The following is a 26,461-nucleotide window of genomic DNA, read 5'->3' as shown; positions in this document are numbered from 1 at the left end:
CACTGAAGAGTATCTTTTTGATAAAAACTTGAAATAATATAAAAAGTGTAGCATTAATAATGAAGCTTTTTTTTACAATTTTTTCTTACTTTTAACGAAGTAAAATCGACAGTATTTTATTAATGTACATGATTATTTAATTTGTTCTATAGAGAATACAGTGATATTTATAAGTTTTTAGGTCAAAATATTTCTCATATTTTGGTTTTAATAATTTAAAGCTTCTTTTTACCCTAATAATAGTAATTGCAACGTTAAAAATTTTTACAACACGATTTCTGAAATCGGATATGAAGGAGCTAACTATATTCCTGAATTTTCTTTAAAAATTCTGGTTTTACCATAGCGGCCAGAATTATTAAGACAGTGGGGTTTTAAAACTAGATATTTCTGATGGAGTATCTCGAGCATTTGTATCATTTAGATATTTAAATGCTAATTTAGAAGCTGGTCCTGTTTAAAAATACGCAAGTACTTCTAACGTTAGACAAGTAGTCCACGTGCGCTTTGCGAGACTCAGTCTCACTTTTAAAGTACCTGTTCAATAACATTAACTTTTCACCAGTTAGAAAAATGAAATCCTCATCTTGGTGTGAGATAAAAATACCTATTATATCTATGAAAAAATATTTTTCTGAAAAATTAGTTCCTTCATTAAATGATTGTTGATATTGTTTTCCTAAACTTCCTTTTTTAACTTTATATGCGATTAGAATATTGGTAAGCCGGGGAACATGAATTAATGATGCCCTTGCTAGGTTTTGAATTTCGGAGCTTCAATTGCTAGCCGAACGTGCCTTCAATTACACCACGAATGCGCACAGTGAGGAAAGATAAAATTCTTTGCAAACTCTGTGTATTTTGCCTATATATTAATTTTTAAAGCTAAAATTTCATATTTCTTAAGACCATTTTCTTTCGTTTTCCGTAAAGGCAAGGAATACTATTTGATAATATCGCTTTGTGGAATTCAGTATGGCAGTTTATTTCGGAGAGCTATTGGCCGAAGCAGAGGGATGTCTTCATGGAGGACTTCTTAAGGCTAATAGGCTTGTATTAACGTTTTCCGTGAGAAACAATACGGCCGGCAATATTAAAATAAAATAAGGCGCTAAAAATTAAATGTTAAAGGTTCGCCGTAAGCTACGGAAATTTGTAGTACAAGTTTCAAAGGTCAAATAGAATCGTCTTCAACTACAGAGGTTTTTTACAGTTCTTCTGCTAACCATGGGAAAAAGTCTTGTAGATTTATCCAACTTTCGCTGATTATTGTGGCTGTAATATCTGTAATGTTAGATATTAATTTAATCCCTTTATTTGAGTGTTGCACTTGATGCATATTTAAAATTTCTGATGACATGGTCCCTCCCTCCTTTTTTTTTTTTTCCTTCCAGTATTAAATTCCAGGAAGGCATGCATAAAATTTTAAATTGATTTCTTTAAACAAGCTGCCGAGTTCAACCTATTATAATGGTTTATCATTGTAAACCTTAGATATGTTTGAAAGTCGTATGAATATAAAATATTGTATAAAGATTTTTGTCCTATTTTAGGTATTAAATCGTTGATAATTAATTGAGTTCTTGATTTGTTTTAGTTAATTGATTAAAGAAAAGCACGTGAGTTGCACAAGAGTTCAAGAGTATAGCACCCTTTGTATTGATTTAAATTTATTTTAAAACTGTGCTTCTCGATACTTTTCAGAATTGGAAGTTAACTATCATAATTTATTTTCCGCTTTTACAGCTCTGGCATTATATGTCGACGGAAATAAACATTTTCACCGTTCTTATATCCATTGCGACTATTTCTTTATTTCTTTTCTTTTTTTTTTTTTTTTTTTTCTTATATCCATTTTTACCGTTCTTATATCCATTGCGACTTTTTTTTTTTTTTTTTTTTTTGCGTTCTTATATCCATTTTTCACCGTTCTTGTATCCATTGCGACTTTTTTTTTTTTTTTTGCGTGACGTCTGCATTTATGAACAGAATAAGCAATTCCCCCCCCTCCCCAAACTGCATTTAAAGTGGATTCGAAAAAGATTTTTGCGTGACCTCTGAACGGACTATGTATGTATGTATCTCTCATAACTCTAAGACGATTGGCTGTGAAACGTTGAAACTTTTTATATGGGATTGCTATAACATATTGTTGTGAACCTCCCTTTTTATTGCAACCGATAAATCTAAACGTATAATATATACATCCACCCTCTTCTACCGGCTTCCGCATTGCTCGTAATCGTATACTTCCAGTCACAGAAGTATTTTAAGTGACGAAAATATTTGTTTTAGCAATATCAAATTTAAAAAAATAAATAATTATAGTAATAAAAAACAAGGAAAAATAATGAAATTTAACTTTTAATGCAGTCTTCCGGCTCCTACTCTTATATTTGGGAAAGTTTTATACTCGTTATGAAAAAATAAAATTAGAAGAAGTTTGATTCCCATACGACAAAAATTGATCGGGGTATTTAATTTCAAAATTTGAAATTTTTTACGTCATTTTTAACTTGAGTTGAGGGATCGATTAAATTAAGTTAGACTAATTCCAGGAAATAAGTCTAAATGAAGTTCAGCAAAAATGTGTGTCATGCAGTGTCCACTTCAGATTTGTTTTTAATGTATTTCTAAAATTTCGCAGATTACTTGGCACTCTGCCTAGCCTTTAATCTGAGGCAAGTGTCGCCTCACCCTTGTCCCAGATCTGCATTTATGCATCACCTTTACATTTTTCGTATGACGCTGTGATACAGAACATTGCCGGTCTCTGCATCTTAGCAGTTACCAATTGAAACATTAATAAGAACTTTAGAGCTTAACAAGTTGAGCAATTTAAAAGCAAGCATTGCTTAACAAGCTGAGCAATTTAAAAGCAAGATATATACTTCTTAATTAACATCTGTGTTTTCTACTGATACACTTAATATATATATATAAAATTTGTTATGCGTCTAACTAGTATGACTGATCCAAAACTTCTATAGCACTACAATGTTATCCAAAACTTCTGTAGCACTACAATGTTATCGAAAACTTCTGTAGCACTACAATGTTATAGTAAGACGTATAAAATGTGTTTGATGTGCTAGCACGACGCTCCTCGAGACGCAGTTTGCGAGTACTATGTGCCTCGGTACAGAATGATCGTTTGCACCCATCTCACGACGATTCTCTCCTCTAGTTCTTTTTATTGGTTTACTTATATGTAAAAAAATTTAACTGTCCGTCTTTTTCTCTTAACTGATTTCTGTATTTCTTTTATACGTCATTCGTTCTTTAAAGGGATGTTAGAGCTTTTTAACCTAACAAGGATATGATGGATGCCTTACATAAACAACGTTTTACGACCACTTAATGTGTCTCTGAAAAACACTTTCGGTGCTTTTAAAGAATAATTTTACAGAGTCTGTTTATCTTCCAGAGATTACATACGATACTAAAAGCTGGGAAAATGTAGGTTTTTCTTTTGTTCTAGATTTTTTTTTTTTTTTTTTTTTTTTTTTTCTTGTGTCACTTAATATGACCCTTCTTTTTTAAACAAAGGTTAAGAACCTTTTTGGACATGACGATGAACTCTACTCTTTTTTAATTCTTTTTTAGTATTTTTGAATTTTCATTATCAGCTTTAATTATTCGAATTGCGTTTTATAACGCCTCGAAAAATAGTTAGAGAGAATTAAAATCTTTTGACAAATCATACTGATATTTTGTTTCTCAAACTATTATATATTTTCATGTCTCACTCTTTCGTCAAATAAACATTGCTAAAATGGAGTGCATCTTAGAACTGCAGTCGTGCGAATTATTAGCATTTTCCTGTGTTTCTGAAATTAAAGGCTATGTCTTAGAATCATAGAAATATGGTACTTATCTATTAACTAAATATTTAGTATTTAACAAAATTAAGAAAGAATTCAATTTTATACCTTATTATGAAGACTAGAGTTGGAATTTGGCAGTCGGCATACTACTAATTATTGTATATTGCCGGCGTACTATAGGTATTATTAAAGTGAAAGTTTACGAATATTTTTCTGATACTTGTTGCCTTAATATCTCCAATAATCGTTATTCTGCTTGTAAATTTAACTCTGCAAGATATATTTGTCACATTATTTGGTCGAATTTCGAATTTTCTTCTTTCTCCTCTTTTTTTAACGGGGGGGGGGACTTGTGTTTCGGAACTCTTTACAGATAATCTTGTTATTTATTCTATTATATATTATTATTATATATTCTAACATCTATAGCAATGCTTCTCAAACTTTTTTGGTCCGCGGACCGGTAAAACTTACGAAAAAAATTCGCGGACCGATGGGTTTTTTTTTTTTTTTTCCCTTACTCAATCCCCCGAAAAAACTTTACAAGGTATTCAAGAATTCCTAAATAAGTTAATTGTAATATTACCATTTGTCTATTTAAATATAAAGATAAGTAAATATTATAATTATTACATATCAGTATAATTATCATATATATGTAAATAAACCTTTGAGAAAAACAATATTACTAAAAAGTAATCACAAAAACCTTTGCATATAAAAACGGATCAGTGACGGTCCCTGGACAAGCGAATGAGGATATCTTGTCTACCATACCTGAAGCGCCATAATGTCAACCTCTTCTAGCCCTCAAGTGGCAACAACTGAAATAATCGGAATTCATAACAATGCTTTCGTTGAAAAGAACATCTCTACAAACAACACATTCGGATTTGTGGCCAAAAGACAGAACCATATTTCGTATAGTCTGCGATATAGTGCCTTACAAACCTCTTTTTTTTTTTTTTTTTTTTTTTTTTGGCAGAATGTGGACTAAATTCACTTTCATCTGTATTCGAAGGGGCGGACGACGCGCTTAGTTTTGGAGAATCTTTTCTTTGCACGAAATTTAGTAATGTGCCTTTCGTTTCCTTCTTACTCATCCTGGTTATTGATTTTTAATCTACTTAAAGAAAGAGTAGTTATAGCACAGTAGTAAATTCAGTGGTTATTAAAAACTTACGCTGATTATAATTTTCAGTTGTTCAAGCGTGCAGAAGAATGTAAGCAAGATAAAAAGCGAAACCTTAACCTAAGACGCCTTAAACACTACAACAGATTTTCAGCGTTCAAGTAATCAGCGATACTCAAGGCAGACAGGGGTACAGTAGCTGGTGTATTAAGTGTACGGCACGGCAAGTTATGAAAGGCGATTAGGTACATAGTTGCCAGTTTGTTATATTTTTCATCATCGATCATATTATTTTCTAAACTAGTAAACTATTGTTATTGTAATGTAGGTGCTGTTGTAATATCGGTTGTTGGCCGATGAAACTTTGGGTTTTGGACAGATAGCTGGATATTTCGCGGACCGGCAATTATTTCTTGCAGACGGACCGTCGGTTGAGAAACACTGATCTGTAGCAGCGTTTCTTAAAACTTTTTTCAGTCGCGACCCCCGTTTATCACTGAGATTTTTTCGCGACCCCCCAGGACCCCATAATATTTACAAAAAGTTTGTGGGACCCCATAAGTATTGCGTAAAACCGACACACGCGCGAGTCAGTTTTTAACTGTCAATTTCAAACTGTCAGTTTTTTCACTTGCACTGTAATATACTATTGCAGTTTTAGATCATTAACTTTAATTTCTAATTTTAAGACCTAGAACAATGTGAAAAGTTTAAATAAGTAACAGATGAAATGACAGCGCCACGTGCAAAGCAAGGAAAATGAACGTTTATATTATAAAAAGAATGCGTCGAAACTTTTTCGTTATTTTTCTTTGTCTGTATTGTCTTATCTTTATCTATTTTTAAATACACTGTGTAAATATATTTGGTAATTGTAAAATTATTATAATAATTTAAAGAAATATCAAAACAAAACCAAAAAATCTTTGCCGACCCACAGTTTACGAAACCCTGATCTATTATAGCATTACTGCGATAGCCAGAAATTGAAGCTAGTTAGTTATCTTATTCATTACCTATTTATAAAATCATAAAAATAGATTTATTTTATGTATTATTTTTCTATTTTCTTGTTCCAAAATATCTCAGTTAATTTGGCCCCAAAGTTACGTAATATCAAAATTTGACTATATTCCTTTGATTTATGATAAGTTTTGAATTTAGTTTACTAACACTGAAATTTCCCTTGATGTTTCATATTTTATTTTTGAAAATTCTAGCTAGATTAGAGAGTTGCTTCTATTACGATGGATAATTCCTCTGGAAGACTCCTGTGATATCAAGAAAAAGTAACTCGAGCTTTTATCGAATGGTCGGCTGGAGTTTGTGTTATGTTCGGGTGTCTCGGTTAGGACACGAGCAGGAGAAAGAGAAGAGTGTTTCCATATGGTTGACGAGATCATTAACTTTTTGTAACATAGTTTATTCTATCTTCTGAAACAAGATTCTTTTCTGTTGTTATGGAAATGAAATAATGTTGGCGTATTGGAGTTTCAGTTGCAAAATGAAGACTAACGATCTCTGTGCTGTGGGCATTCTTCTGTAGGTTCTGTTTAGTTGATACTTTCTGCTAAAAACTGATGATAAATTTTGTTTAAAGGAAAAAAAAAAGAAAAAAAAGAAGAAAAAAAAAAAAACTGAATACATTTGTTGTGGTGGTGCTGTAAAGTTGGGGGAAAATCGGCTTTGGGTTTTTTATGATTATGGAAATATATAGATTTTTTTGAATCGTGCAAATGTTGAATTTTGCCTAATTTTATAATTTATCTTACGTGAGTTTCCTTCGTGTGTGTTTGTTTCATATAGTGTGTGTATTTCTTTTCTTCATTTTCATCTTTTATTTTATTTATTTTAAATTTAGAATGTAAACATTTTCTTTCACCAGGAAGGTAAACTCATTTCACTTAAATTGATTTTAAGTTTGATTCGTGAAGATTTATATGTACAAGCTTTTACAAATAAACAGACGTGAACTTCGCGAACATGTTAAAGTTGCAGATTGAAAATGGTGTCTCTTTTATTAGGGTTCCCCCCTTCCTGTAATTAGATGAGGTCCCTCTCCCCAGTTTCGACAAAATTGTGTCTGACATGGAGGTTGTTATTAATGGAAGGGTCTTCAGGATTTTTCTTTTCGTCTCTGATACAAAAAAGCGTTTCGGAATACAACGTTTAAGTTCATCAGTTCAAAGGACATTTTAACTGGGCTTCCAGTCACAGTTGGAGCAAGTGGTATTTTCTCACTCTATGTAATAGGTTAAACGCAAGACTTTTAACTGTTCATCTCGTGCATATGCTAGTTGACTTATATTAATCAAAATCCAGCGTCGATGAATACATCTTGTAGTAGCATATAGATAGCAAGCTTTTCTCTCCTTCACTTTCTTATTCAAATGATAATATACGTTTTTAAAAGTTTTATTTTTTATGCCGTCTTGAGTTTAGGAAAGAAATGTAGGAAAAAACGTCGTAGCTTATAAAAGAAATTATTTTTAAGCAGTGTTTTACTTTTATTCAGCAGTAAAGATTGTTTAATTTATTTTTGGCATTAGATATTATTTTTGTTAAAGAAGAGAAGAAATACATTTGTATGATTTTGCATTCGTTAGTTTTCTATATTTTAAAATTTTTTAATCGTAAGCTTCTCTTTGAGGTGTTAAAAACTTGTAATTTTAAAAGCTTCAGGTCGCATATTATGCACTTGATAGAAATACGATGAATCTGGACCAGTTTCAAGTACAAAAAACTGTAATTGTGGGATTAGTGTCTTTTTAAAGGCTTATTTTCTTTTGAATAAGCTGCTTATACGAATGGAAGGTACACTTCTTTAACTAAAAGTGTTTTTTTTTTTTTTTTTTTTTTTTTTTTTTTTTTTTTTAATACAGTAGCAGTAATTACAGTACAATAGATGCAGGAAAATGTCCCATAACTTTATTCGTTCCAGGAAAAAGCGGCACGTTTAAGAATTGGTACTGGTTCTTTCTTTTGAAATTCTCGCTTTCGGAAGGGGATAATTATTTTCTCCTATTTTTCCTTATTTACGTATTGCAGTGCGCCTCGGGCACCACCTTTGTTGTTATTTCATTGACTTTAAATTCTGCTTCCGTAAATGTTAACATGTTCCGTAAATGTTAGACATGTTTAAAAGTAAACCTCAAAGTAAATATGTAAAGTGGGTTGTTTTATTTTTATTATTTGTTAAAGAATATTCTTAAACGGAGGAAGATTTGTTTAGACACGAGCAAGTGGTTGATTTTCTGTATGCTATTGCGATTTAAAATATTTATATATATATATACACAGTACAACTCCAATTATCGGAACTCCGAATCGCTTTCGGAGTTTAAGAAAAAAATTAAGACGGAAACGTAGTGTTGGACAATCCACGATTTGAGACATGAAAAGGAGCAAACCTACACTTTTAAACTTCGTGTCACTGCTTGAAAAACGGAGATGGAAGTTCTCCAAGAAAATCAATGCAGCAACAAACAAAAATTTAGAAAATGTCGTTATTAGCGGGTCCGATTCCTTGCAAGAAAGCTAAGATCTTAGCTCAGAAGCTTGGTTGTTTATCCTTTAACACGTTGAGCGCCACGCGTATTTCTTAGGCAATCCCATTCAGGCCACGCGCGCCACTTAAAAGCGCTGGTATTGTAGGGTCAGGAGTAATGGCTAGAAAAACGACTAAGAGAGTTGTCACATTTTGTGTTAGCAGTAATGGAGAACCGTTTTTATATTTACCGTGTTTCAATGAAATCCCTTAGTCCTGTCATGAATCAAAATTAAGTAAATTTTAAATAAATTTTCTGTAATTCCATAAAAGTGTAAATTTTATAGTTATATATCATGATACACACTGTCAGACAGCGGCGGTCGGCGCGGCCTAAACGGAAAGTCTAATGTCGGCCACAGATGGCTGACGCGGCCTAAAGGGAAAGTCTAGTGTCGGCCACAGATGGCTGACGCGGCCTAAAGGGAAAGTCTAGTGTCGGCCACAGATGGCTGACGCGGCCTAAACGGAAAAGTCTAGTGTCAGCCACAGATGGCTGACGTGGCGCTCAACGTGTTAAAGCAAGTAACGGGTGGCTAAGAAATTTTAGTGCAGGCACGGTGTGCGTCAAACAGCTTACTTTGACCGAGATATTCAGCAAGCAATGACTTTCAGCGCTTGCAAGTACTGTATTCGCACTTGTAAGTATGCTAATAACATGTACGCAAAAGTGTTACTTTTTCATTTAAATAAATTAAAACCTCTTTTTCTTCAAAAATAATTTTTGTCTTTCCATTTTCAACATATACGGTACAGTAGGGTACGAACTGCGCGAAATTTGATCGAAGATCCCCTCCCCCTTCTTATCTAATCCACGAACTGCCAGACGTTTCCTGTCACCTCTTTCTTAACCAAGAAGACTGGGCGCTACAAAATGTCATTTATCTCCATTAATGGGACATTTTATTAAGACTGCAAGCCTCTATTTTCGTTTTTCAATATTGTAAAAATTGTGCATGCAAAACAAATATTAATTTAAAGTCAGGGGTGTGCTAAAGTAAAAATGAATTTCTTTTACACTCATTTTAAAGTTTTATGATGCTTAAAAGATGATGAGCCAGATCTTTTTTATTCTCTGTAAGAATTAGAAACTTTCCAAGTTGTAGATTTTAGTCGCTAATATATATATACACCAGTAATTAAATATATATCAGTTTTGAATAATAAAATTGATAGATTAATGACATACACAAAACTGATACATAATTAACCTATCAAATGTCGGATTTGTAGGGCACCTTAAATAAGATTCTTGTCTGCATAAATATTAACAAATCATCTTAGATAGCAGAATGGTTTTTAACTATCAAATTTACCATTTTAGGTAAACAGTTCTGAATTAATTTAAACAATTCTCTTTATTAAATCTAAAAATTGGGTTTCTTAAGTGGTTCTAAATTCACACTAATATTATTGCAATATATTGCCGTATTAAGCTTTCCATTTTTAGAAGTTATTTAACTGTTTATGGTTTATTATTTATGGTTATTTTAAGTCTATTTAATTTTTTCACAAATTCCATATTTTAATGCTAGAAACGTTTAAATATTTATTCTGTTTTCCAGTTATCTACCTGATGTACTTTGGCATACATTTAATTTCTAATGCGCATTTAATTAATAATTTGATAATTATGAGCATCTGCAGAATTTTCATTATTAACAAAATAAAAATCGAACTCCCTTATTACTGTATGTTTAATTAATAATTTGATAATTATGAGCATCTGCAGAATTTTCATTATTAACAAAATAAAAATCGAACTCCCTTATATTCATTCATATCTTGGGATTTTCAGTTCCCTTTTAATCCATTCCTTTTTCACAAATTGTTGCGCTGTATTAAAGTTTCATATGTATGTTATCATAATAATTAAAATTAATTTACAATTTATACATCAAACGCATACTCATGTTGTTATAATAGATTTCATGCTAAGCTTTTTTTAAATTTAACTATTAATTTCTGGAAACATTTACATGATTACTTTAATTAACAAAAAATATTTCTAGCACCCTTTGATACGGAATAATCTTTTGCACGCCAGTGAGCTATACTAAATTTTTCAGTCTAGTTCAGACATCATGAGTATTATTGATATCATTTATAAAAAATACGATTGGTATGCTTTATAATTAATTTCCTCTTGGCTACAATTGGTTTCGAAAAGTAAAATTGTAACCCTGTAGGCAACGGGGGGAAGAAATTTGGATTCGCGCAGTTGGAGTACTGTACACCCTACGGTACATACAGTAATTATTTAAAAGTGTACTTAGACCCATGAATGATTCATCTAAAATATGCACGTGCAAGAAATCGCTTAAGTTGTAAAAGAACTTTCGTCGACATCTAGTAACAGTACGTATTTCGGTTCCTTTTTTCTTCTGCAAGTAAATTCGTTTTTAATGAAAAAAGAATTTTTGCTTCGACGATTACATTAATTTATTTTCGCAACGCGATTTCTCCTACAGAAGCATTCGAAATGAAGCAGAAAGTGTCCTTGAAGAAAACTGTTTTATCAAAACAACAGTTTGAGTGATATCAGATGTTTAAGGCAGAGAATGCGTACCGACCCGCACCGAGTAATGAAAAATTTTTTACTCGGCGATAGTAGTTAATTTAAGGTATTGTTGAACCATTTGCTGTATCACTTGGATCTGCTGAAGCAATTTTGAAAATTCATCTCTTCTCGGGTTGTTTTAAAAATATCCCCCCCCCATAAAAACTACAATGCATTCTAGCGGCTCAGGAAGTAATTTATCAAGATGGATCCTTCTTAAAACATCGCGTTTCTGCTGCTACTGAAGACTGCCAGTAAGTTTTTGATTCCAGAACACCTGAACAATGGAATGATTGCCATTTGAAAGGTGAAACTACACCTGACAACTTCAAATTTATCAAAAATCAGGATAATTTTGACTGTTTTTGTTGATTGTCGTCATATTGTGCTTCTTCGATTTTTATTGACAAGCAAAACTGTTCACCAGGTATATTTGTGCGTTTTCCGCCATTTATAGGAAATGAAACATTTGAATTGTGGCGAAATAACTCATGGATTTTTCACCATTATAATGCGCCTACTGGAGATTTTTGCACTAATTTTATGAAGAAAAGACTCAGTTGCTGAAAACTCATCTGTGCATTTCTTGGTGACGAAGCTAACCCCAAATGTTTCCTACACATTTGATTTGTCTTTCTTCCATTGTAACTGCTCTGGGAATAAACATTAATGTTGTTTCACAAATGGAGTAAGCAGTTTGTGAAGGCGCTTTCTGAATACCATGGGCGCGGTTCGGATCTTTGCACCCGTATTTTCCCTCCTGATTGATTGGTTCACGCAAGTCAATGCACGTTGTTGCTTAGCAACGCGCGGAATTCAATCTCTCTATCTATTTCTACATTATCACAATGTTCATTACTTTGTTTTGCTCGTTGCTGACGAAGTGATCGCTGTATGGTTGTGAAAATAATGATTATATTCTTTATGCGTACTCAGTTTATTGAGAGTTGATTTTTGCCCTCTTCCGGTTATTGATTTACTTTTCTAGTCATGCCCATTAAATATCCTTTCCTTTTAAAGTATGTGCTGTTGAAATATATAATAATAAAATAAGTTCATCTTGCTGGTTTTTGAAGTTTTTAAATACTATGCAGCTGTAATCTTTATTTCCTTGAATAATGAAATCTGGTAAAATAATAACAGAAATCATGCAGATCATTCAGCGCAGAATTCATTAGTATTACACAACCGAATAAGTAAAAGATTCATCTTTTAATGTGCAACTTTAATTTTTTAACTTGTTTTTGATTTAAATACTAAATTGATATTTACATGATATACAGAATATCTAGAACAGTTGACCAGGAGTTTTCCAGACATCTGTTTATAAATACAAATATCATTACAATAAGGGACAAGATTTTATAAAATCAATCTTGGCCCATAGATAAGAAAAATTCTATTAAAAAATTAAATAAACTTTATCTCCATTGAGAAAATATTCTAATGAAAAAATGTCCATTTTTTTAAGTGAGTTTAAAAAACTATCACATTACTTGTAAAATTCACTGAGGTATTCTTTCTAAATTTTTTAAAAAGAAATATTAAATCAAAATTTTATGGCAATGTTTCACTAAGATAAAACCATTAAATTAATAAAATAAGAAGCTTTTGCATTGTAACTGCTTCTATAGAAAATCTTGAATTTAAATTGATAATAGATTAATGCATAAATTTTGCAAGTAAAGTTTTTGTTATAATCAGTGCAGGATTTACGTATAGGCCGCCTCCACTTTCTTAGGGTCCCCAAAAAATTTAAATATAGTTTAACAGACTTATAATGGGCCCAATATCTCAAATAGCTTAGGGCCTTATTAAGTCTAAATCCAGCTCTGGTTATAACTAGTTAAATATTATAACTGTTTTATTATTAAGTTTATTTCACTCTGCAGAGACTGTGAGCCAAACCTTCTTGCAAGTAACAATTGCAAGTGTTCTGCATCCTTATTTTTTTAACAATAGTAATCGTGCTGCATCTCGAGATAAGGAGAACCCCAAAAGGTAAGTAAGGTGGGCATATCATTTCATAAATCTGTCATTGCAAGATGCAGATAAAAAACTAAGATTTTTAGGGGGCCTATTAAATGTCCCCAATATTATAAAAAGGGTTTTCGTAAAATTCTGTATATTTACAATAATAAACTTAAGATCATTCTATCAGAAAGTAGAAGCCCATTGCTATCTTTTTGAGTAACTTATGCTTAGTCCAAAAGAGAATTAAGTTTTGCTTATTTCTTTCTAGATATTCGTCAGCAGTTAAATGAGCAGTTAAAATGCTTGGATGTGCGAGTGGAAACACAAGTGAGCCTGGTATCGGAGATCCAAGACTATTTCCGACGAAGAGCAGAAGTGGAATTGGAGTACTCGAAATCTTTAGAGAAACTGGCTAAAGGTCTTGTACTTAGACATAAAACTGAAAAACAGAAGTAAGTTTCTGATTTTGATTTCTTTTTTGTGTATTTATGCTCTCTGTTTCTGATGATGGGTGGGTTTTAATTTTGTTTAATTTATGAAGTAGAAATACAGTCTCTGGTTAAATTGTTACTTAATTTTATTCAAACTTCTTTTTGAAGAGTGCAAAATTATAAACCTTTAGAAATTAGTTATGTTCTTTATTCTTGATTTGCTTGGCATTTTGTATCTTTGATGAGCAGTGAATTAATACTGCAATAGTGATGCTATCTAATGAGATGTGTGGTTCAATGCTTACTATTGTTGTAACTGATCTTCTTGTTCCAGTTATCTACCATCATTTAGCAATGGTGAAACCTGGCAGCGATTTCTGTTAACCTGATGCTTAAATACTCGCACCAAAAGTGTATTTGTGATCCAAGACCAGACTGGAGGTATATTTTCTGTGTTTTAAATGTTGCTACACCATTTGCCTTCCCAGTCTGATGTAAATCTGGTGCAGTGTTGAGTATGTATATCTTGAAGGACATGTGAAAAACTACACTATGGATAGTCATGTGTGAACCCGTTTTGAGTTGAAATCAGGGGCTGCTATGATGTGGTAATTTTGATTAATTGGAGGGAGTTATGTCCCTGTCTCTTGTCCCTAATTTGGCACCTATGATTAATGAGCGCTCTAAAGAAGGCTTTACAGGTACTGTAAATATCAGTTGAAATAATTATTGTCTGCTGTTTGAAATGGTATCATCGTCAGATAAAATCAGATCCAAAAACCATTGCTTACTAATCCAATGCTTAAATAGAACCCTAGCTAGGGTTTTCAGTGCCAGGGACAAGTGATGATTTTGCACCCCCTTCCTGTTTGCCAAGAATGAAAGCATTTCATTCTAAAATTTCATAGCATTACTAATTCAAAAGTCAAACAACAAAAATAATTTTTTGTTGTTTGACTTCTGAATTAGTATTTATTCGGTGTGTTATTGTGTCTTAATTCATAGCATTAGTTTAATGCCCCTGAATGCTGCACTCCGTGACCGATGTTTCCCCTTGATCCTCCTAGCTCTGCCACTGTGCTTAAACTTTTGGCCAAGAATGCAGTCATGATTTGAAAACAAATAATTAAAAAAAAAAAAAAAATGTGTGTGTGTAAAGTGTTGCAGATAAATCCATATTTTTTCACAGGAAAGAGATTCAGAATAAAATGAAATTCATGATACTGCTATCTCAAGTAAATAAAGACTTTTAAGTCTAAGGTGTTAGACATATAACATGTAACATTACAGTGTAAAAGAACTCCAGTATTCTGGATCATTCATTCTTCTTATTGGAAGCAAGTTGTTGTTGTTACTAATCTCACTTGCCTGATATAATTAGAACAAGTCCATGAATTATTACTGTGGCAAGAAGAACAAACTGCATCTCTTGTTGGCCAGAGTCTTGAGCATCATATAGGTGGCAGTCCAGCTTCATTTTGTTCCAATTTTGAGGAAGAGCACCCCAAAGAAAAGATCCGAGGGTCCCCTCACTCCTCTTCCCCTACTACCAATCTGTTGAGAGGAATTTTGGCTCACTGCATATTTTGTATGCCTTCTTACTACACAGACACTATACATTTACAAACATCCATGACTTCACTGGGATTTGCACCTGGGCCCTTCAGTATGGCAGTCGTTGCTATTCACTTTCCCATTTGGGGGCATTTAGGCTAAGTAAATTAAGCTTTGTTGTTCATTTTATGATGTGTTTATTTATTTACTTATGTGTATATTTTTAGTTCTATTAATATAAAAGTAACATGCCTATTTTTGAAAGAGAAAGAAAAAAAAAAAAAAAAAAAAAAAAAAAAAAACGTCGAATTCATTTAAATGAATGTCTACAAGATGTACATTAGATAATTTACAAGGTGCCTACAATGTTTAGTAAATATATTCTATAGCATTAATGAAAAACTTATCAACTATCATATATAAGTATTCTGTTCTTCACTTAATCCACAAATCATTCCTTTCCCATAAAAAGGCTATTTTTTTTCTTAAAAAAATTAAAAGAGAACATGACGTTTTTTGACATTTTCCCATGCATGTGAGCAGTGTTTGTAGAACAACATGCAATCCAGTTTTCTTATATTTATTGTGCTGTCTTTATATGTTTTTTTTTTTTTTTTTTTTTCATTCTTAAAATGAAATTAAGTTTTTAGGAATGTGCATAAATAGGTTTATCATGATATTTGTTGTTCAAACCAGGACAATTTTCAGAAAATGCTCAAAACAGAAAATTAGGTTTTCTAGAATAAGTACCTGTGATTGAAAAGGATATAAAAACGTTATTTAGGATTTAAAAAAAAAAAAAAAAAAAAGTTAAAAGTAATTTTTAATAAGAAATGTTAGCGGTTGATTCAGCCATTCCACCTCTTTCTTCAGACCATGTAATATTCATTATTGAGAGTAATTCTTTTGTTTGGTGTCATTATTTGTAACATGCAGACAATATATTCTGTTATTTCAATAAGATTGGAACTGTAAGATGTATTTTCTTTATAGTTTGACCTTAGTTAGGGCTATTCTTGATTAAAATTAGCATGTATTAAAGCATTTAAATACTTTATATATATATATATATATATATATATATAGTGATTACTGCCACAGAATGAGTGAGTGATCTTTGATATTTTTGCTGTTACATGTTATATGCATTGTTGTGGGAACTTAGTCCTTGTGTTACCTGTGTGTATGGTGAATAAGTAGGAAGTGCCTTAATCTATGGAAACAAAGGATTATCTTTGAATTTTTTAAGTGCTTGCATTCGACAATTTAAATGACTTTGGCTCACATGTATAGTGAACTAAGAGTTATTTGTATCAATCATGTATGGCATCTGTGAATTTGGTGACTGAGTGAAATGTCTTAGTTCATGGCATAAAGGATTATCATTAAATTTTTAGTTCAGAAAGGTATCTCAAGTACATAGGATTTGGTCAGACTTTGCAGAAAATCTGGAGAATGTCTATCATTTGTAATGAAGTGGACATGTCTCCACATCCATATTAAGCCCAGATTTAGCTCATGCATTCTCTAATGTTATCGTTTTGAAGGTGAATGTGCACTTAACCAAGCATATTCATTGTGGAAACTAGCATTGCAATGCAGGAGGTTATTTTGAAAATTGAATGTTTTGCAAGTATGTAATTAATTTACTCTTTTCAATAATTCCTTTCATCTGGGTATTACTTGAATGCCTTAAGTAGTCAGGTAAGATATTGTCACTATTGCTGCTGAAAGCTTGCTTACAGCAAACTGTCCATGATTATGCATGAGCTCTACTTCAGCAACAATGTAGAACTGTGTTGTGTGAACAATGTAGATGTTATGAAATTACTGTTTATAATGTTCTGTTTCTGTAACAGGAGGGATCAATGGCATTTGTTTTCTTCTTATGCATGCTGGCAGCACTTGATCTCTACCACACGTCGACAGAGCAGAGATCATGCAGCCATTAGTGAAATTTATGCAAACACTATCATTAATAGAATGACATGTATAATGGAGGATGTGCAGCGTATTTACAGAAGGGTATGTATATTTCTTGAGGTTCTGTTATTATGTGCAGTTTTATATAGCAGTATTTTAGATGCTTTTCTTTTGTATTGTTACTACTGTTGTATTAATGCAGTGAAATTGTGATTTCCCAATTTTATGAATATCACAAATGAAGTAACATTGTAATTTGTAAAAATATGTGGTCTCTGAATTGTAGGTTAATGAAAAAGGAGTCTACTGGCGGATTAATTAATGTTAAGTTCCAAATTTTATGTGCAGTTTTAAGTTTTAATCATGCAGTTTTAAGTTTACAAACACAAAATGTTTGAAATATATGCCATAGAAAATTAGCTTTTTATATTCACTAATTATGGTAAATTGGATACTCTTCTGTTATTGAGATTGAATTCAGAAGTGTATGTATGTGTGGCATGTTTTATGTGCATATGTGTATGCACACACACACACATACATGCATATGTAGATACACTGACAAGCCATTATGACCATCTCCACATTTTTCAATGAATTCACCTGGATGATGTGGGAAGGCATGTGATTAGGTGGTAATGGTATTTAACTGCTGCCGGAGAAGTTAAGGGATCATTTTTGTACTTACTTTTGCAAGTGACTGGAAAGGTTGCTAATCTAAGCAAATTTGATAGAGGGCAGATTGTAATGGCTCGAAGACTCAGAACGAGTATCTCTGAAACTGCACGACTGGTAGGTTGTTCACAATCTGCCATTGTTAATATTTATGCGGAGTGGATAAATGACAATGAAACCAACTGTAGACGCCAAGATGATGGACATCCACATGCCATCAAAGAAAAGTGGCATTAAAGACTGTCCTGCTTGGTACAGCAAAATCGGTGCCAAACAATGGCTCAGCCGACAGCTCAATAAAATGCAGGCTCAATTGCAAGTGTTTCGGAACACACAGTTCAATATGGACTGTGTAGCAGACATCCTATTCATATGCCTCTATTGACTAAGCGTCATTTTTAGTTATGCATACAGTAGCTATAACTGACTCTGGGAATATTGAGAGTGGAACCATGGATAACATGATTTCTCATTCATCACGTTGATGGTTTTGTCAGAGCATGCCGTCTTCCAGATGAACAGTTGCTCTCCTTCCCTATACAACAGGTCATACAGAGGTCGGTGGTGGCTGTATTATGCTTTGGGGAATGTTCTCATAGGTAGCTCTGGGACTTTGCTAATGATAGAACAGACCATGAAAGCTACATATCAGTTGCATCCTTATATAGTGTCTTGTCTTCCCAACTGAAAATGGAATCTTTCAGCAGGACAACGCTCCATATCACAATGCTTAAATTGTGCTGGAGTGGTTCAAGAAGCATATAGATGAATTCCAATTAATGTCCTGGCCACCTAACTTGTTGGATCGTAACCCGATAGAGCACATTTGGGATGTCATGCAGCTGCTCAGAGCTCGGACACCGTGTCAAAATATCTCGACTTTGCGAGACCGCTGCTTAGGCATTTGGTACAACCTGTCTTCAGTCATCTACCAAGAACTTATAGAAGGTGAGTTGCAGCTGTTTTGCAGGCCAAAGGTCACACAATGCATTATTGAGTAGGTGGTCATAATGTTTTGGCTCTTCAGTGTGTATATATATGCAATCAAAATTTACACTAACGGTAATCCTTTAATTCTCCCTCTCTGTTTTACAAGTCGTAATAACTTCTCTGGATTGCATCATTTCTAGATCATTCGATTTTGCATGGTCTGCGCAGCGTTGATGATGTATTAATTGGGAACTAAAACTTTTAACTCAAACCCAAACATTTCTCTTTGTGTGCTTCCATATCGCATAACTACGCACTTCAGCTTCTCTCTCTACCCTGATATGATGTAATTTCGCTGTCTTGCTTCTATCGCAATAATATCGAAAATGTAAATGTCTTGTGAATATGCAGGACTAGGGTGCCAAGTGAATTGTGGCAACTAATGTGAATTTAAATAAAAACAGAATTTAGTCCGGCCCAACTGTTTCTTCTTTAAAATGGCTAGACGCTCTAAGCATCAAGTATCTATGCCATCAGCATTTCTGCACATCTACGTCTTAGTGTCCTTACACCAGTGTATCCAAAATCGTGCTAATATTCCTTACAGTGTTTTACAGAAAAATGAACTTGAAGACTTTTAAATTTCAATAGAGTTTTCAATTTGAGTTAATTGTTGAAAAAGATATCTACAAGACTTTTTATTTAAAAAAATTATTTATATCATCCCCCCCCCCCAATTCTGTAATGCTTTTTTTTTTTTCTAAAAAGGCTTTTCTGTCATCAAGCCTCTTTCTCTTTATAAAGGGAGGGAATACGTGAGATAAAAAATATGCAAATCAAAATTATAATTTAAACTAATGGGTAACCCTTTAACTCTCCCTCTCTATTTTATGAATTATAAAAACTTCTCTGGATTGTGTCATTTCTAGATCATTTGATTTCCCATGGCCTGCACAGCGCTGATAACGTAATAATTGGGAACTGAAACTTTTAACTCAAACCACCAAAAACTTTCTCTTTGTGTGCTTCCATATCACATAACTATGCACTTCAGTTTTGCTCTCTACCAACCTAGGATGTAATTTCATTATCTTGCTTGCTATCGCAATAATATCAAAAATGTAAATGTTCTGTGAATAGGCACGACTAGGGTGCTAAGTGAATTGTGGTCACAAACGTCAACTGAAAAATAAAAATAGAATTAAAACTGCTTCGACTGCCAAGTTTCTTAGATATTACGATTCCTCTTCAATATGCCATCTACTGCATATTGAAGAGGTTCATCATCAGTATTTTTCTGCATTTCGTCTTGGTATTCCTACATCAGTACTTCTAAATTTTTTGCATATACATATATGCATACATGAACACGTACATTTTTAAATCTGGTCCCCCAATAATTCAAGAGTATTGTAAATAATATAATAATTAATAATATTATCCATTAAAGTAGGATTTGCACTATGTAATTAGTAAATGAAGTATATAAGAAAAAAAATACTTTTATTTATTTATTTTTGCTCTAGTTTAATGATGTTGGACAATTTGGGCATTATATGTCATAAAAGTTTACTTTTACTTTTCAGTGCAGAGAAGTTGGTATTGAAATTCATGATGAACTTCTGAAAGTTTTACATGAATTACACACTGTAAGTATATGAATTTATAATTCACTTTTTCTCATCCATTAGTTTTCTTTTTTTCCTCTTTCTTAACAATATATATTTCTTTTATAAAATAAATAATTATTCATGTAATAATTATCAAGTGATTACTTTTGTGTCTGTGACTTTTGGCTTTATGTGTGTTAAATTTTTCATATTTTGTTTTTACTTTTCTATTAACTATGATATCTTTGATAAAACTATATTTATGATTTTTATGTATTCAAATATTTATTTTTTAGACTATGAAAACTTATTATACTTACCATACTGAAGAAAAGCAAGCAGAGGGTAAGCTAATGTATGTAGAAGCTCAAAAAAGCAAACTAGAACAATCTATTCCCAAAGAAAAATTACAGAGGTCAAAAAAGTTTCGGCTAATTGAAAAAGAAATTCAAAAGGTATATATTTTGTTGAATTCTTTCGCAATTTTTAAACATTATCTAGTTTATTGGATTAAAGGATTACTTCAGTAAAAACATTAGTGCTATTAAGTAATAATAATATGGAATGTGATAATAATGCAGAAATGTTTTTGAAAGTAAGCTAAAAGTGTTACTTCAGTGAAAATGTCAATAAAATGCCATGAAAGAACAATATTCTTTCATACATTACTTTCAAAGATTAACTGCTTCATAATATATTGTAAGCATTATTTTAAACTTACAGCACATGCGCTTGGCAATTTTACATGAGAACGCACGCGTCTTATTTTTTATGACATCCATTATTTTACCATTTTTGGCATAAAAAGCGACCGAAATGAGTGAATATTGATAATAAATTTGTTAAGAAATGAAATATTAATCTTATTATTGCAAAATAAAAATGATATCACATTCAAATATAAGTAAATTATTTTAAGGTCTTATGTTAGCGAGATGAAAATGCAATGATGTATTTCATTATAGAAAATTTTAAATTTATTATTTAATAATTATATTTTAAAATTGAAGCTAATTTTAATATTCATCAAAGACAAGTATAGACAATAAAAATAAAAAAAATAAAAATTAAATAAAAAAACCTGCCTTGGTAGGAAAAAAAAAGATAAGTTTAGCATTACTTACTTCTGCAAGGAAATTTACTTCTTACTGGTTACAAAAATGCACTTTAAACTAACGTTAATGTTTTTATTTATTTCTAAAAGATAGAAATAAAAGAAAATAAGGAATGGAAATCGCTATTGTTCTCCCATCCAAAGGTTGCGTTGTCTTCGTTTTCTTCATCAGATAATTCTTGAAGAATGCAAGCAAAATTAGCTGGTTGCACATATTTTTTGCTATGAAAACTGATATAAAATTTACTGAGCCAAATGTATTCAAATTAAAATAATACACAGCAATTAATAACACAAAATTACTAAATATTTGAGAAAAAAATATTTTCCGAATTTTCACCCATGAACATGCTCGTGTCGTAACTTTTACGAAAAAGCTGCCACGTAGCACAAATGCCCAGTAAAAAAGAAAGTCAAATGACTTCCTGTTGGCGCATTTCATGATGTGGGGAAGGGTAGAAAGGAGGAATAAAGATGACCTTCAGACGTCTTAACTTCAATATGCAAAAAATGTGCATTAAAAACTGAATTTGTGATAAATTTTGTGCACACGCGCGCATGCTGGAAAGTTAATATACACAATTAGACCTACAATTAACATGTCTGCTAAACCAGACTTGCCTCACAGCTGATCCTCATTAAAGAATTTAGTTATTTCCAGTTATGAGTTAACAAGAGTCTGGCATTGTTACCTTTCATCACTATGTCTCTGTTTTGGGATTGGATAATTTGCAAGTCTGGCTGCCTTCCTTAGATGCGATAGCCAGTTCTCACTCTCTCTCTCTTCAAAACTGAACTCTTGATTTCTCATTACCAATAAGGCCATGGCAGGTGTGTAACGTACTACTGACAGTTGATAAGGCAGACACATCATGGCATGCTGCATTCTAAGTATGCATGTATGTATAATAAAGTTTCCTGCTAGTGAGAAGTTAATTTATAACAGCAATTTACATTTAAATCATGTTTCCAAACTACTTTTAAACTTAAAAGTTTGTCTAGAAAAATAATAAAGTATTATGGGTAACAATTTTTTGTAGTTGTTTTCTTTTCCAAATATTCATATTTAGATCTTGCAGTGAACAATTTTGAATGTATAATAATTGTCATTTGTTTTTTAGCGTCGACTGAAGTATAATGATGCCAAGCTGAAAGCATTAAAAGCTAGAAATGATTATTTATTATGCATGGATGCAAGTAATGCAGCCATTCACAAATATTTTGTGGATGATTTATCCGATATCATTGATGTAAGTTCAGAAATTTTTATTTCTCCCATCTCAGAATTAGAATTTCATATTCTGGCAGTCAGTATTCAATTTTTAAATTTAATAATTTATTTTAGAAAATTGCTTGAAACATTTAAGGCATTTATAAATAGCAATTGTTCTATTGTTGCTGCTAAAACTGTGTATGCTTTAAAATTTTCTCTTAATTTCCTGCTGTGTGCTAATTATTTAAGTATTTAACTAATTTCTGTTTCATAAAATGTAACTCAATATTATGTGCTAGAATCAGAATAAAATATATGTATATTTATTCATATAAGAATATATTATGGCTTAAATGATGTGAGAAGGATTGTAATTGCTGTATCAGTTTTTTTTATCTGTGCAACAAATATTAATCTATTTTTATAATTAAATATTCATTAGAAAAAAATTAGCACCGGATTTCATAGTTTTGAACTCGAAAGTATTTAAAAAAAGCAGTTTACTTATTTGGTGTCAGCCAAAAACGTTCCGGAAAACAACGCAAGCCGAAAATGTCATTGTACAAAACATCATGAGAGAAAAGACAGCAAAGAGAAAACATTGCAATTTGTAAACATCATGGTACAAAATATCATTGCCGAAAATAAAGCGGTTTAAAAACATCGTTGACGAAAATATCGAGGTAAAAAATACAGCACTTACAAATCATCATAAGAGAATAACAAAGCAGACATGTGTTTCCCCATTCTTTAAAAGTTGTAAATACATATTCGCATAATAATTTATCTTCCTTTTTCTAATCTTTTTTATGGCCCACCGGCGGCCGAGCAGTAAAGTCGCTGAACACTGGTAGTTCGGTCCGAGGTTCAAATCTCGTGAACGGGCTGGCTGCATGGGTGTTTTCATGGTTTTCCCCATGTGTAACATGTATACGAGCCAGTTTCCTTTAGAAAGCCCTCCACAAAGGCATCCGTCCCTTTAGGCAAATAGCCCTAGTGTGTTTTGCCATAATTAAATACACCTTTGGAGCTGCACATTCATGAATTTCAGTTTTATTACTTTGAACCTTTGTGCCCAGGCACTATTATGAATTTTATATATTATTTATTATTATTCTATTATGAATTTTATATGAAGGTATCCCTCCCCTTAGGCAAATAGCGCTCGAGGCTTTGCCATAATTAAATAACCTAACCTAACCTAATCTTTTTTATACACTGTTTTTCATGAAAAATTAACAGCAAAACTTTATAAAATAGTTTGATTTTTTAGTAAACTTTGTTAGTTAACTATGTAAGTTTAAAATTCTATTAAGTACTATGAGTTGCATTAATTTTTCTGCTCATTTTCAGTTTTTAAAGGCTTAAGTTTCTTTTTTACTTTTTCAGTAAAAGTTTAATTCAGAAACATGAAATATAAAAGTTAAAACATTCCTCTTTCCTTCTTGCGTTCGTAAATCATTATACAAATATGCATTTAGAACTTTTAAATCCTGGAAAACCCATATTTGCGATGTTATCATTATGCGAGGATTTGTAAGTGCTTTAGTTCTTACCACGATCTTTTTGACAACGATGTTTTTAAACTGTGAAATTTTTTAACCGTATTTTTCAATGGCAATATTTTGTACCGTGATGATTTAAAATTGCGATGTTTTCTCTTTGCTTTCTTTTCTTCCATGAGATTTTGTATGACAGCGTATTTGCCTTGCGTTGTTTTCTCCGTGACGTTTTCATCTGCAGTATTTTTGCTGCAATGTTTTCAGCTGCGATCATTTATTTACAGTTAGTGTTTTAGATCATGGTCTTTAACATCAAATATGGTAATCTCAGATTACAAGGATTTTGGTGAAATGACACCTTTTAATATATGAAACTCAATTTTTTTTTTAATGGGCCATCAGGAAAAATGCTTCGGTTTTCAAAAAAATGTGGGAGGAGCAGTTCATACAATCAGAAATTACCTGAGGTACCATTATAGTATTTGAGGACTATGTATAAATCATTCTGAACGATGTGAATTTAAAAAAATTCCTGAAAATTTATTTATATATATTAAATTTTTCTATATGTTCTAAAAAATGTTATATTAGAAAATGAAGGAAAGGGATAAACTTTGTATATTTTTATTAAAACTTACCAAGTTTCAAAAACTTATAATTTGAAACTTCCTGTATTTAATTTTTATATTATTATTTTTAAGACGCTTTGTATCACAGTGTATATACATACGAGGCCCATCAGAAAGGTATGTACGATTTAATGAAAGAAAATTATTTATTGTGTGTTAGTAACTGTGCATGTCATAGGTTTCTTGCAATCTTCCTGCAGTTATTTAGAGTGTCAGGGGCCAAACACTTTGAAAAATGGGGAGTGGTTGCTTGAATGACATTGATCAGTGTTCACGGGGTTTGATGTACATGTTGCTGTAATTTCTAGGAGAACGACCTTCAGCGTAACTAATTTCTTATGCTACTAACATCATTTAAGGGCACACAAGCCAAGGCTATTTTGGTTTTTTTACTGTCATATATCATACATCACATATTTCGGTCATGAGAATATTGACCTTTGTTAAGTAAACACTATACTACATAAAGATAATTCAGTTCAGCTTCAAAATGGATACAGATACAGTCTTGAAGTGTGTATACATTTTTTTGTTGGACGCCGTATTTAAGGACTAAGTTTGTTCAGAATCGAAGAAGAAAAAGTTCTTAGCCTTCAATACATAATTTTTTTTTAAGTTGCGTACAAAGTGCTTAGCATGTTCATAAAGCTGCTTGAATATTCTTTGTAGAACTCACATTTTGAAAAATTGTTTAGCTCCATGGTTACAATTTTCTAAATCTCTATAAAACTATTAAATTAATGAATGGCCTGTAAGCTGAGACTTCACTTTAGGTAAGAGAAAGTTTTTGAAGATGCTAAAATCTGGCAAATGGAAGAGGGGATGACCAAGAATTCTCTCAGCTGTTGCTTAAAAAAAATGGAATTCTGTAACAGTGCAAAAAATAGTAATTTGATTGAGCTTCTTCAAACCTAACATAATGAATTCTCTTCAGAGGTCAGTCCATTACATTTTTACAAATATGGGTTCACCATCTGCCATCTAGAAATAAATTCCTTATGAAATCGTTTCCTCTCAAGAAAGGTCACCAACAACATGACTTTGCCTGAAATTTCTGAAAGTAAAGTTCTTGTTTCTCTGGCAGACTTTCTCCAACTGATAGATCAGGATCACAAGGAAAACTCCACATTTCATCTTAATCATAATTTGTTTAAAAACATCAGGATCAATGTTTATTTTGGATCAAATTATGGCATGCGGAAATTTGATCTTTTTGTTATGCAATTAGTGTGTGAGCTGTGTCATTACTACAGCAAAGCTCATCAGCTATCATTCAGAGGGGCAAGTTGTTAAACTTCCTCAGTGATCTCATCGGTTTGAGACTGAAAAAGGCTATTAAGTTACTGAGCATTAACATGAAAAACTTTGAATCATGCTAATGCTTGATCTCCATATACTTTACGCAGTATTTCAAATACCTCCATTTTTGTTTTCTTTTTCCTGCTTCACAGCAAAACTTTATTGCTATTCTCTGCTCAGCTTTTGAATCCATGACAACAGATATTCACTAAATTGAAGTGACGATTTACTGCTTAAAATTTCTATCCATAAAGAGATATTCTATGAAAAGCAAGATTGCATAGTAATAAAAGCTGTCAATTTTCATTTGTCAATTATTTAAGGAAAAAGAAAAAAAGAAAATCCTCTAAAACTGTAGATGTATTGTATGTTTTAAAAATTATGTATTAATTTTAACCTTAAATTAACATTTGTCTTATAGAAAATTCTTATCAATTAAGGGCTCTTACTGCATAATATGTAATATACATTACTTTTGCTCAACAAGACATGACCTCATTGCCTAATTCTCTGGCAACTGACAGAAATTTCTGTAAAACTT

General features: G+C 32.1%; 1 protein-coding gene across 4 annotated transcripts in view; it reads left to right on the top strand.

Annotated features, from left to right (window-relative positions):
* The window catches only part of LOC118186720 (SLIT-ROBO Rho GTPase-activating protein 1-like), a 480,238-nt gene that overhangs the window by 405,464 nt on the left and 48,313 nt on the right, over positions 1-26,461 (top strand). For all 4 annotated transcript variants that reach the window (XM_085822299.1, XM_085822297.1, XM_085822298.1 and 1 more), the window contains exons 2-6: positions 13,309-13,492; positions 16,885-17,050; positions 20,140-20,202; positions 20,460-20,618; positions 22,399-22,527. In XM_085822299.1, the coding sequence (XP_085678425.1) occupies positions 13,309-13,492; positions 16,885-17,050; positions 20,140-20,202; positions 20,460-20,618; positions 22,399-22,527 (701 nt within the window). The remainder of the gene's footprint in view (positions 1-13,308; positions 13,493-16,884; positions 17,051-20,139; positions 20,203-20,459; positions 20,619-22,398; positions 22,528-26,461) is intronic.

This window comes from Stegodyphus dumicola, chromosome 8 (genome assembly GCF_044657685.1).
Source record: "Stegodyphus dumicola isolate Sdum_Otavi_A_Nest chromosome 8, ASM4465768v1".
Classification (NCBI taxonomy): domain Eukaryota; kingdom Metazoa; phylum Arthropoda; class Arachnida; order Araneae; family Eresidae; genus Stegodyphus; species Stegodyphus dumicola.
The sequence above is the reverse complement of the archived record's forward strand: the minus strand, read 5'-3'. Positions and strand labels throughout refer to the sequence as shown.